Genomic DNA, 13,388 nt, shown 5'->3' with positions numbered 1-13,388 from the left:
AATATTTTCCCCATCATCTAACTGCTCCAGGAAAAGCATGCATTGGAGTATAACTTGATTTTCTGTTTACCTTTTTTGAGTGTTTTGCATGTACGACTAAATGAATTATCTAAGTAGTTCTTTACCAATGAACACATTTCCTCCGACGTTGTGAACAATTTATGTAAACAAGATGCATCTATAAATAAAAAAGACACCATCACCAGACACGGACACAGCTTTGATATAAAGTAAAACTTTAATTTGGTATATAGTATCTAACATTTCTGGTTCTTAGTTTCACTGGTCATTATAGGAACGGAATGCTGAAAGGTAAAGACGAAACAAGAAGAAAGTGCACACTTTTTAATATTTCACTAATATATATATATATATATATTCTCTCCCATATTTATTTATCTAAAATAAAAAACTCTTAATTATTGCAAAATTTAACATTTGCAGACGGTTGACTGACACAAGTTCATCACACACCTGAAGACATACAGAACACGAATAAAGGGAAATATAATCCACAGTTTCACGGCGTCAGCGCTGAGACGAAAAACGCCACGTCCGTTTTTATAAGGCCCATCATACAGTACATTCCTCCTCCCTACGATGCATCACCTGATAATCATGCACTATGTGCAGAATTACATCAAAGCCACTTATTGCTCTTTAACGTCTGCATTTTTGAGATGGACGTCCAGATCTGTTGAAAGTGCTCGGTGTGGTGCAACAGGGTGGAGGACGGGAGGAGTCTAACTGGAGGGCGACGAGGTCAACGAGGGTGTAAACCAGCCTTTGGGTCATGGAGCGATGACACCGGGTCGTCATGGTGACGCCGCTGGGGTTTGGTGTCATCGGAAAATAGTTGTTTTTGCACATTTTAGCCCGTGAGGTATTAAATATTTAATAACTAAATCCAGTTTTTTAAAGCATGCTCTGCTCTGGAGGTTTTGTGGTCCTTTATAGTCCAGCAGAACAATCTAAACCTCGGCCCACCGAACTCTGAGCGAAAAGCTTATGAGCTGTACTGAATCGTTTTTATTAATTTTCTTAGCTATATCAAACCTTGTGTTTTCCCTTTATTTGTAAAATAACTGCACTTTATTTTTGGTGAGGGTCTGCAGTAGATAAAATCAGATTGGAATATTTACAGTCTATGCGGTCAGTCATTTTTAAAAATCAGTATCGATCAAAATCGGAAATCGGCAGTTCAGGCCCCCCCCCCATAGCTGTGAAACGCAGCCTCTTCTATACAATTTAAAGCTTGCCTGATGCATCCTGGATAAAAGTAACTGAGTACACAATGCAGATAAAGCACAGCACGATAAAAGCAAGGGACTTCAATTCCAAGCCACCGAAAGGTATTTGTACAATAAAGCGACAGCGCTTGATGAAGCGGCAGCACGGAAGAACAATCCACAGCGACATAAAAACAAAAACGTCCAGTGGAGATCTGAAGAAAACACGAAACAGGCGTTCGTTCCAACAACGCAATGTAGATTTAAATAAGGCTTAACTTTAGATGTAACACAAAACAAGGGACAAGATGAGCGTAGAACATTCTAGCGTGTGAATGTGATGAAATAAGTTCTTCTATTGGCTGCATGGCTTCAGAATGATGTTTTTAGCAATTAGATGAAAAATAGTGTCTTTCTTTGGAGTGATGTGATGAGAGACGGGACATCTTCCCTTCTTACGGTCCTTTCGAGTCATCACCAGGTTATAACCGACTTAAAAATACAACAACCTGTTTTCTGACTTTCAGGGAGGGATGGTTTGTTTCAATGTATTTTGTGTTTAGAAGACTTAAAGAGTATTTGTAAATATATCAGATTAAATGCACATATTATACACACACATACTGCATAGAATAACTTTTTTGGACGGGTTAGGATAGTGGTCATGGATTTGATGTAGAATGTGCTCATGTGATGACCCACCCCCTTCCCAGAACACAGAGGCCCTACATAGACCCCTGCTTTTAACCCACAAACACTCCGGAAATTAAAATACGATTTAATATATAAATGCACAATGTGAAAAGGCTCGACGTCAAATAAGGCCAAGTATCTGAAAGTGGCTCCACCAAGTGTGAAAATCCAGCTGTGGGAGTGTTTAAGTCGTATTTTTTTAGAGCGATGATAGATGATAGTGTTTGAACGTAAAACAAGAGTCGAGCGTGTCGATGACATTTAGGACATCGAGTTCCGTCTCAAAGAGCGAAGACGAGATTCACAAACCTGACAGAAACACTAAATGATTTAACGGCAAAGTCAGCGATTCTGGCTCGTGGTTACGTGCTGCCATGGCAACAGCACTAACAGCTGAACCAGGAAAGTGTGGAGGAGGCCCGGAGCGGCTGCAAGGTGATACATCTCTGAAGCGCTTTGATTCTTCCTGGGGAGGGATACGGACGAGAGGAAGAGGAAGCGCTGTGTTTTGCGTCGGTGCAAGCCGCACCGGCTCCGGGTTCCTCCAGCAACCGACCACACACACACACACACACACACACGCGAGGCGATGAAGATCAGAATCACCGACTTCACCGCGGAGAAAGACACTAAAGTAAAAACGGCACCATCTATCTTGAAAACAGTCCGAAGCTTTGGTAATGCATAGTTCTCTCCTGAATGTCCGTCAAACTAAATCTCCGACAGCTCCTCGTTGCTGCCGATCCAATCCTGCCCCCCCCCCCCGATAAACGATAAACCGATGGCTCTTATTTTCCTTCTGTCGCCTTCCTAGTTCTGGTTCGTACAGCATCAGCAGTTTTTTTGGCTTCTGAATCAAAGGGATTCTTTAGAGCAGAGCGGAGAAGCATCTCTTTCTACTCTCACCGGTAGAAGGCAGGAATGCAGTCTGACCCCCCCCCCCCTCCTTCCCCCCCCCCTCCCTCCACATCAAGGCAGGAAGGGTTCATCCTCGTCCTCGTCCGGACTGGGGCCGGGGTCGCTCAAGCACCTCGTCAGCTTCTGCGGATCTTTGGCTGCACCCGCCTCGCCCGGCGGCCTCATCGTCAGGCCCCGGTCCTCTTCCTCTTCCTCTTCCTCTTCCTGCCGCTCGGCCCGGCCGAACTCGTCCATCAGATCGACGGAGTCCGGAGACTGAGGCGAGGCCAGATCCACCTGGATGCTCGGAACGCTGTCCGACACGGCCTTCACGTTGTAGGCTTGGGGGTCTGCGGGCAGGAAAATTGATCATCGGGGGGGGGGGGGGGTAAAGCCGAGAAACAAATTAACGACGTTGCTCTTTTATTCCCATCCAACGTGCATGAATGGTGAACGAGGTGAGCAGAATCCAGACTCCAACGGGCCTCAATCTCTCCTCCTGGTTTTGCAACATGCTCAACGTTAAAACCAAACAGAAAATCATGCTCCACAAATTCCGGATCCGGCCCGGACGGCGCCATGAGGCGCCTTCATTAGTGATTAGCATGCGAGGTCGCCCTCGCCCTCGCCCTCGCCCTGGCGACATACCTGGACACACCGCGTGACCTTCCTGCTGCTGAGCTGGTTTGAAATCAGTTTCTCTGCCTAAAATAAAACCACAGAGCGGGTTTCAACACGCCGGCCGGCGCATGCAACACGGATTTCATCGGCGGGAGTCAGCGAGCTGCGAACGCTTACCGACAACAACATCCTTCACCAGGGGGGGGGGGCAAAGGTGGAGCTTACCTGAGGCCAGTCTGGCTCTACACATGGTGGGAGAGTCGGGCGGGGCAGCCGGCACAGTCAGGTAGTTCTTCATATGCTTGATCTGAAAAGCAAACGGGGATTTTGTTTATCCATTTGATTCTAATAATAATAATAAACTCGCTGCTTCATCCCATCATTCAAACGCTAAACAAGCAGCGCAGAGAGAAGCTTCATTATCACCACGCCGATACGGAAACCCTCTGGAGCCCGCGGCGGCTTCGATCGACTCGGAGCGGGAGCCCGTTTTGATAACGCAATTACAGGCAGATGAAAAGGAAGGGCCACCCAAGCATCTAAATAAATCAGCCTCCCATCGGGGACGGGAAAATGAAGGCTGGACTCTTAATCAGGACACAAATAATCATTTAGGCCCCAGAATGAATTCACTCAGGTCGATTCCTGCAGGACAAATTCCATTATAATGAGAGTTTCTCTTTATTTAAACCAGGTCCAGCTCAAACACACCTTCTTCTCCAGCTCTATGATCTTCTGCTTCTTGAGGAGGAACTCGCTGAAGCCGTCCTCGTACGGGTCGGCCACCAGGGTGTGTCGGTTGTACGAACGCAGCTGAGGAAGAAAATGGAGAAGCCGATTAAAAAAACAAAAAAAGGAAAGCGCCGATCGACCCAAAGACCCGCAGAGGCGACGCCGAGGCTGCGGAAGAGAAGCGCTGCGTCGTTGCTCATCCACGCCAACGTGTTCATCGGTGATAAATGTCTTAAACTGGCGTCGATTTGCTTCTCCGTCGCCGTAAAGCGGCCTCTCACCCTCTGCCGCGTCCGCTGCAGGTTACTCCTGAGGATGTTCCTGATCTCCTCCTCTCGGCCTTTGGGCAGCTGGGGCAGAGCTCGCTCCACGGGCTTGGCGGGAGGCGGCTTCTTGGGCTGGATGTTCCTGAGGAAGACGCAACCAAATATTAACCCTTAAAGTCACACATTCACCGATTAGAGGAGTCAAAGTCTGAGGAGAAGAGAAGCATCCAGACTCGTTTCGCCGAGTCGGACAATGTGACACGATTCTCTCGCTTTATGAGAAATATGAAGAGACTAAAAGCAACATAACGTACTGCATAGAAATAGCGGAGGGCATGGCAGAAGACAGCTTGGCCCCCCCGCCGCTCTCCACCAGCTCGATGGCGTGCTTCATCTCCATCTTGTGGTAGAAAGCGATGAGCTGCGGCTCCTTGGAGCGCTCGCCTGCGATCAGGTACTTCTTCAGGTACTTCTTGTTGAAGCGGTTCAGCCTGGAGAAGGACGGGAGCGACAGAGATGAAGGGATGAGCGACAGACGGGGGAGAGCAAGAAGGAAAGATGGAGACGCCGGCGTTCGTACTTGTCCTTCCAGTGGTGGTGTCCGTAGTGTCCACAGATGTCTTCAATCCCGGTCAGCAGGTGGTCAAGGAACTGAGGACCGGAGTCAGAGAAGCACGTTTATAAAAAAAAAAAAAAAAAAAAAAGGAAGGAAGTTCTGAGAAATCGGCACCGGACCGGACAGGTTTTAACGGGATGCAAATGTCCTTCCGGCTTGCAGCCGGCTCCGGGTTCACCCTGCTGTTTTAGCTAAGCCCGCAGGTGACAGCCGCCTGCCAGGCGGCGTCGCCATGGCAACAAGTAATAAAGCAGAGCCACAGCATTTACATCCGTCTCGTCGGAAGAGGCTGATTTATATCAAGGACGGCCGGTGCTGTGGGAGAGAATGAAATGCTTGACTGAAGTGTTAGTGCTGAATGATGAAGTATTACACAACGCAGTAATACTACGGATAGCGTGTGGTGGATATACTCATATTTTTTTAATAACAAGCATCCTGGGCTCTGGAGTTTGTGTTTTCCATTTCAATAAAAAAGCTCAGACTTCATTCAAAAGTTAGAAATTTAAAATTAAACATTTGTGCATCTTAATTTTCTCTTTCAGGGCCACCAATGATTCTCGTTAGGGAACGCCGGAGCGTTTAATATTACGTCTCCCTCAACGTGAAGCGATCATCATTTAAAAAATCATCAGTCGGACCGGTGATGCGCCGTCAGTGACGTCAGCGCAGTTCCTGCACAGAGAATTGATGATGCGAAGGGATCACAAACAGCCTCTCGTCTCTCCTGTTAGCTGGAGGGAGAAGCCTTTAGCCTGCTCTCCTCGCCTGAAGCGCTGGAGTCCTCCCAGCGACTGTGTTTTACCTTATATTTAAAAAATAAATACATCTCTATATATTTAAAATTCTCTCTGCAGCACCAGCAGTGTCTGAGATGAAGTACCACCACACAGCCAGTAGGTGGCAGCAGCAACCAACATTTGCTTCCGGACGCGAGAGGATCATATTCCAAAACAACCAAAACCTAAAGAACCGCTAAAAGCATTTAAAGTGAGAATATTATTTATGCGGCTGCTCGGCATTGAGCAGCAGGACAGGAAGTGGAAATAGACTCAGCAGGGGGGGGGGGGGTACCTGGGTGTGGATTTCCTCATTGATGGTCCGCTTGGCCTCCTGTTTCTTCTTCACAGCCAGCAGCTCCACGAGGGGTTTGATGGTCATGCCCTGTGAGGAAGACGAGAGGAAGAATTATTCCTTGCAAACTCCTCCTTCCTCTGCTGCGAGTCGGACAAGCGGCGCCGATCGCAACCCGCCGTCGGGAAGGGAGGGAAGCGAGGCGGTTCGGTGTGGATTTGCATCCGTGCTTAAAACGTGGTTTCCATTTAAATGACGGCGTCACGTCAGGCGCCCGTTTGCTCCTCTTCCTCAGTCGCTGTTGCTACGAAATGCAAAGGAGCGAGCAAAGAGCAGCCGCACAGAGCAAAACGTGACCTGAGGTTAAGGTTCGAGTCCCACTGAAAAGGCAATACAATATCAGGATCGCCTGTTTTACCATTGTGGGAGGACAAGATTCTTTCCATTCGGTCATCAAGTTTATACGCTCATAAAACTATTTATAAAAAAATAAAATCTCTTGCATGAGCCTCAAACTCTTCTTCTGAAATCTACTTGAAATGTATCTACTCTTAATCCGACGGCCGCTCACGCAGAATCGCGTTCCTATTCTGATCCAAGAGCCTCCCTGCGGGTTTTAAGAGGTGGCTGGATTACGTTCCAGCGCCGGCTCGTTGCAGTAAACGTACAACAGGCTGCCATAAACCGGGCCCCCGTACCTGAACGAAGACGGTGAAGAAGACGACGGTGATGATGGCGGTGAGGAACATCTCCCTCATGGGGAAGTGATCCTTGTTCAGCAGGAAGCCGAGGGAGAAGGCGATGGCCCCTCGCAGGCCGCCGTAGGCCACGATGAACTGGTCCTTGGTGGTCAGCTTGACGATGCGGAAGTTGTTGATCACGAAGGTCAGCCCGACCACACCTGGGGGGGGTGGGGGGGGGGGGGGGAGTCTGTCAGCGTGCGTCTCTTTACACACAGACGGCCTTGAGACAGCCGGAAGTCGATGCGGAAATCCTCGGCGGGGCTTCCTGTCACGCGCGTGATGAAACGCGATGGCGGCGTTCATTCACAGCGGTTCGCCTTTGTTTGATAGGCCACACCCCCCCCCCCCCTCTCAGCAGTAACATGAAAACAACGGTGAAGGGGACGCTGACCTATGACGCGCGCCACCAGACAGAGGACGACCGTGACGGTGACGAAGGTCCAGTTCCAGTCGTGGTCGCCGTCCACCGTCGCCACGCCCAGAAAGATGAAGATGAGCGTCTCGCTGACGCTGCTCCACATTTTCAGGAAGTACTTGATGGTCGTGTGGGACTTGTGGGATATGTTGGCCTCCACGTAGGGACGCATCACCGCCCCGCACGAGATCAGCCTGCGGGGACGAGAAGCAAGTCGCTCGTCATCGTGAAAGACACGAGCGTGGAGGAGACGGCGGCGGCGTCACGGGTTTCTGATAAAAATGCCCCCCCCCAACGTACGCCATGATACCAGACAGGTGGAACATCTCAGCCGACAGGTAGGCCATGTAGCTGTAGAGGAAGACGAACAGCGGCTCGATGACGCGCGTGTGAGACGTGAAGCGGGAGGTGAAGGCGGCGAGGATCCCGTAGATCGCCCCCACCAGGACGCCGCCCAACGCCACCACCAGGAAGGAAATGATTCCCAGGACCCCGTCCAGCACCGTCACCGTGCCGACGCCGGAGTACTCCTCGAACAGGTGGTACAACACCTGCAGGAGGAACGAGAAGAACATTTTCACTTCGGGCCGATCGGATCAGAGCCGACGAAGGGAAGCCAAAGAAACGAGGTTTCTCACCACGGTGACGGCGTCGTTGAGCAGCGACTCGCCGAACACCAGGATGTGCAGCAGCTCGTTAATGTGGATCTCCTCGAACACGGCGAGGACGGCGACGGGATCAACGGCCGAGATGATGGAGCCGAACAGCAGGCAAGGCAGGAGCTCCAGCTGGTGCAGGACGGAGTCGCCGTCTGGCTGGAGCCGGCACACGGCGTACAGCAGCCCCCCGATGAAGAAGGCGTTCCACAGAGTCCCCACCACGGCAAAGATCAGAATCGTGCCCAGGTTTTCCATGAAGGGACGGATTGGCAGGAAGTAGCCGGCGTCCAGGATGATGGGAGGCAGCAGGCACAGGAAGAACAATCTGGAGTCCAGCACTGGGGGGACATCTTCTCCGGCGAGTTTGATGAGGCCCCCCACCAGCAGGCCCACCACAATCAGCAGGCAGCTCTCCGGCACGATGCCGGACAGCCGAGGAATCAGGTGGAACCCTGGGAAAACGGGTGGACGAGAAACGATTCAGTGACCTTTATTATTTTGAGGTTGTGGCGTTTCCGAGTGGAGAAAGCCCCCCCCCCCGGGGGGGGTGGGGGGCTGCACACATACACCGCGGGGCGAGGGCGTGACTGTAGCCTGGAATAAAATACGAAGAATAACATCTAAGAGGCAGCGTGAGCGCCATAGTGACAATATTTGCCCCGGCTATATTTACAATACCCCAGGGCAACAGAGTGGAGCCGTTCCCAGACTAGCTGTACCTGCTAACAGCACAGCGCATTAACACCGACGCCCCCCCCCCCCCCCACGCAGGTCGCCACCATGAAGTAACAGAGAAACATTCTTTTGCAACGGTTGACCGGAGAGATTTCACCCGTACGCCCATTCTGACCATTTCTAGGGGCGTGACCTTGTTTCACAAACCTCCCGTGTCGATAACCACGAAGCTGCTCGGGTTTTATGTTGCCGTAGATCATTTGACCTCAGCTAGACCTTGTCCTCACACACACACGTCAGACGTCTACAAATATATACGACGAGTATAAATGAATTTTCAGGCGTTGCCATCTGAAACCGAGTGGCTTTTGAGTGGCGTGTGTGCGCCGACCTTAAGCCTGAGCTCACATTTATTTGTGACTCACTACATCATGCCCTTTGCAGCATCAATATTGATCCTTCTTGACCAGAACCTGGACGCGAAGCTCAGTAAGGAAGCGTGAAACGTCCAGCTGTTTGGCTGCGGGGTGAAAGTTCATCATTATCGCCGGCGTGACTCCCGTTATGGCTTCAGTGTTCCTCAAGAGAATAAAATACAATAGCAAAAAAAAAGGAGGGCAATGGACTTAAAAGAGCAGCGTGCAACACAACCGCACCGCCGTCAAGACGTTCGTCAAAGACGGCAAGTGCAGACGCACATTATATGAAAGCCGAGATCAAGCAGTTCACCCTGTGTGAATGAGGCGTTCCTCCTGGCAACCGTGCTATGTAAAGACAAGCCTTCGAATCATTGTTTGATTGTGCGATGCAGATCGTTGCGAGGCCGGTTTGCATTATTAATAACGGCTTTTATAACGATGGGTTATTCCGGTACGATCTTCCGTGCCACGGCGCCGCGCTGCTGATGGTTCAGGCATGAACAGCCACTGAAACGCAGGAGTCCTCAACTCATTGACGGTATCAAATGTCTGGAAGTCCTCGTCACTATCAGAGCATCTGATGCTTAAAATGGGGGGGGGGGGGGACAATATAAAAATAGGTTTTGGTCATTTTGAAGATGAGTGAACAACACAGACACACTTGACGTTGTCTTATTACTAATTTTGCTATGAAGGTAACAGAGCAGGGAGCAATTATAATAATGGAGAGTGTGCGTGTGGGGGGGGGGGGGGTAACTATATCTATTTATTTTTAATAAACGACGACATAACGCTGTCTCAAGGCTTAAATAAAATGTTAAAGACACAAATAGTTTGTGATACATTGACTTAAACTTTGCCAAAGGTGTGGCGTCTAATGACGAGCCTGTAATCTTTCCCTCATAGTGATTATGGATAAGGGCAGCATTAAGGGTTCTTACAAGCTGGCCAAATCCTTAAGTCTGGCGTCCAAAAAGGGAACAAATATCAATTAAATCATGTCTCAACAACCGAGGTTATAACTTTGGTCGAGTCTGGCGGCAAAGCTGCTTCCAATTTCCATGTTTGTGACAAGGTTTTTTTTAAAATAGAAAAACCGCAGTCAGAATTACAAGGAAGGACAGAAACCGTTGAATCATACAGGAAGTATCAGGGTCTGCCCAGCGGAACCGAGAGTGTCCAATCTGACTTAACTTCCATTGTTCACTACAGGTAATGCAATTATGAGAACGGTCACTTGGCAACACGACTCCAGCATCCAAGCCCTGATGAATCTCAAACTGAAATGATTTAAAACGACAGACGTTTGACTGATAATCAGAACCGCCTGACGCGTTGCAGTTCCTTCAGCTGCTGAAGTTTCTATTCCGGTATTATTATTATTACAGCAATATCAAAGGACACTAATTCAGCACGCCGCTCGCTCTAAACTGACAGAATGACCTCACAAGCGGCTCACGAGTAATTTGTTTTCCATTCTTGCTGTATTTATTGCATCACGAACTCGTTATAAAAATTGAACCAGACGCGCCTCATTTCGCTTCGACGCCGTCGAGTCGCTGATATTCGTTTCCTTCTTCCTCACTGTTACTTTAGGGATCACGTTACCATCTCTCATACCGGCGCCACTACAAAACAAAACAAAAAAAAAGCAGCAGCTCTGTTTTTAATGACGTGTGGAATTCACGCTCAAGTCACACAGACGCTCCCCTTTCGACATATTTGACCAGTTATGGATTGTAAATGGAAGGCGAGTCCAACTGGCCTCCGTAAGACGTTTAAAGAAAAAAATGGGAACAAAGGGAACGCTGGAATCACGGGACTTTGCCACCGCCGAGGTTATCGCCACAAGGTGCGTCCCACTCGTCAGCCGTGCACGGCTAGTGAGTGTCATCAGACCCCGAGGTGTAAACCATTATTATGCATCACGCCGTAGAGCAGTATGCGTTACATACAAACATTAATGTGACACTATGGCGTTTGGATAAAGCTGTGCCATTACCAGACTAGGATTATGTCTGCAGCGTAAACTACAGACGGCGAGGCTTTCTCCACCCTGTTAGAGCATTAATCTGACTGAAACTACATTCCCTGGGTTTAGATTTATATAAAAGTCATTTGCACGGGGTTGCAATCAATTTAAAAGAGGGTACTCATGCGTATAATAAGGACAGAAAGGCACCGGGCTGCTTAAGAGAAGCGGACTGAAGGTGCGCCAGTAGGCTAATCGCTGCTACACTTCAGGTTTGCTCCTTTCTTTTGTTTGCTTTCTACACTTCCTAGAAATTGTGACTTCGTGCTCCTGAGCTGCGTCCCAGTTGAGAGCCGCACCAAGAGGGGCAAAATCCTCATCCGTCTTCCGTCCTCACTTGGCTTCTTGCCCAGACAGTGCGGCAAGTGTCCTCCCCATGGCTAAACAAATCTGTGTCCGGCTCCGACCCTTGATGTCAGAGGCGACGAGGAAAGCTGTTTGCATTCAGAAACAAAGTAGCGAGGTCCGATGCGGTGTTCCGTGGAAAACGCAGCGTGAGGACAGAGAAGAAAGAAAGAAGCACAAGGGGAAATGTTAGAGGGAATGATGGCGGGAGGAAGAAAGTGATTAAGAGGACAGTGACAGTGGAATAAGAGAAGCTGGGGAGAGGTATTTCAGTTTGGAACCAACACTTAAAGGTCATCGCTTAATGACAACGCTGTAAATCTTCGCCAACTTCGACTTGTCCCAAGAAAGTCCAGACTGCTGCATCGAGCCGCTGAGTCATCGCCCCGGGAAGGAGGGAGCACCCTCTGCATGAGGCCGACAGATCTGATCAGTAATCAATCAGCAACGTGGGTTTATCCCCCGAGTCACCGGATGAACCAAGAGGTTAGCATACCGGCGGAAAAAGGTTCCACGGTGGCCTGGAGGTCAGAGGTCATTCCAAAAATCAGTAAATCAATCAATTTGAGCTTCCCATCAGTGCCGATAACTATTAGATGTATGTAGAGTAGAATTGATTAGGTCAGTCATCTGTAGACCATTCCTTGTGTAGGTCGAGCACGGCGAAGGCCGGGGGCCTTTCCGGGCATCACGCGCTCTTCCAGGTCGAGGCCCCCCCCTTTACCTGAATCGTATTTCACTTCTTGCCTGCTGTGTGGAAGAAATGTTGATGCAAGCTGTGCTTACTTAGCCCACGATCAGACGTGCACGGATTTGCATCGTGGTGTCGGGACGGCGAGGTGGACACCCGAGAGCTTTTCATTCAATCAGCAACCAACTGCAAGCGGGGGCGTTCGTTATACCCCGCCCGCTCGGGGGCGTTACACCCGCCCGCTCGGGGGCGTTCGTTATACCCCGCCCGCTCCGGGGTGTCACACCCGCCCGCTCGGGGGCGTTACACCCCGCTCGGGGGCGTTACACCCCGCTCGGGGGCGTTACACCCCGCTCCAAGTGAACGCAGTTGGCTTTGGTTGGCAGGGAGAAGGAGTAGAAATACACAAAGCTGTGACAGAAACATCATTAGATTGATTTTAGCGTAGCGTACGAGTTCTCAGCAAGCCTCCTGTTTTATTTACCTTATTTTATTTGATTAGGCCCGAGCTCCTATCTAGTTTTTTTTTTTTTTTGTATTTGCAAATGGCCACATGTAGTTAGGAAAAAATTTAATGTTTGGTATTAATTTATATATATATATATATATATAACCCAAACATTCTCTGCCAACCCCGGCGTTGAACTCGGCCTCTCTTCAATGTCTATTGTTTAATAGAAATGTCTATTAAAGGGTCATAACACACCTGGAATAACTCTAAAGTCAAACTGGGGGGGGGGGGGGGGGGCATTTCCACTCACCTAATTTCATCAAAGAGGCGAGCAGCACCCACAGAGAGATCTCGAAGGGGGCCTGGATGTGTTTGTAGTCAAAGATGAGGACCGGGAAAGCCTTTTTGGACACGTTGTGTCCGACATGCGGCTCTCCGTGCGCGTCCGGACGCGCAGGTTGGCTGACATCCGGAGAGCTGGCAGCGCCCAAGAGGAAGACGGAGCCCTGGAGGAAGGCCAGGACCAGCAGCAGGAGCAGCCCCCGCTCCGGGAGCCCCCGTCCGGCCGGACTGCGCGAAGCTCTCCCCGAAGGCATGGCAGAATGAATAAATAAAACGAGACGAGGAAAAAAGTCCAACAGCAAGTTCAAGGAAGTTGTTTTTTGGGGAACTTCGTGCGCTTCCTCCTTGACGAACGTTCCAATTGACTGTATGGACACCCCCCCCCCCCCCCACGCAGAGCCCACTCACGTCAGCCGTCCCAGGTAAACCGGCCGCGCCGACAAGGCCGTGGGAAGGAAACAGGAACTGCAGAAAGGACGCGTAATTTA

General features: G+C 49.8%; 1 protein-coding gene across 1 annotated transcript; it reads right to left on the bottom strand.

Annotated features, from left to right (window-relative positions):
- Nucleotides 1–2,891: 2,891 nt before the first annotated feature.
- slc9a1a (solute carrier family 9 member A1a) lies at nucleotides 2,892–13,154 on the bottom strand. Its single transcript, XM_068760547.1, has 13 exons — nucleotides 12,869–13,154; nucleotides 7,925–8,397; nucleotides 7,587–7,837; nucleotides 7,263–7,480; nucleotides 6,827–7,029; nucleotides 6,129–6,218; nucleotides 5,019–5,089; nucleotides 4,753–4,929; nucleotides 4,454–4,580; nucleotides 4,152–4,253; nucleotides 3,666–3,747; nucleotides 3,468–3,524; nucleotides 2,892–3,169 (listed from the first exon to the last, which is right to left on the bottom strand). The coding sequence occupies exons 1-13, from the start codon at nucleotides 13,152–13,154 to the stop codon at nucleotides 2,892–2,894; spliced, it is 2,415 nt and encodes an 804-aa protein (XP_068616648.1).
- Between the last annotated feature and the right edge of the window lie 234 nt (nucleotides 13,155–13,388).

The sequence above is a fragment of the Brachionichthys hirsutus genome, chromosome 3, assembly GCF_040956055.1.
Source record: "Brachionichthys hirsutus isolate HB-005 chromosome 3, CSIRO-AGI_Bhir_v1, whole genome shotgun sequence".
Lineage (NCBI taxonomy): Eukaryota > Metazoa > Chordata > Actinopteri > Lophiiformes > Brachionichthyidae > Brachionichthys > Brachionichthys hirsutus.
The sequence above is the reverse complement of the archived record's forward strand: the minus strand, read 5'-3'. Positions and strand labels throughout refer to the sequence as shown.

Excerpts from the sequence above, each read along its gene's own strand:
- slc9a1a (XM_068760547.1), bottom strand. The coding sequence starts at position 13,154 with ATGCCTTCGGGGAGAGCTTCGCGCAGTCCGGCCGGACGGGGGCTCCCG. Across the intron at positions 5,090-6,128 it reads ATGAGGAAATCCACACCCAG|TTCCTTGACCACCTGCTGAC; the intron begins GTACCCCCCCCC and ends TCCGGTCCTCAG. Across the intron at positions 3,525-3,665 it reads TAGAGCCAGACTGGCCTCAG|GCAGAGAAACTGATTTCAAA; the intron begins GTAAGCTCCACC and ends GTTTTATTTTAG.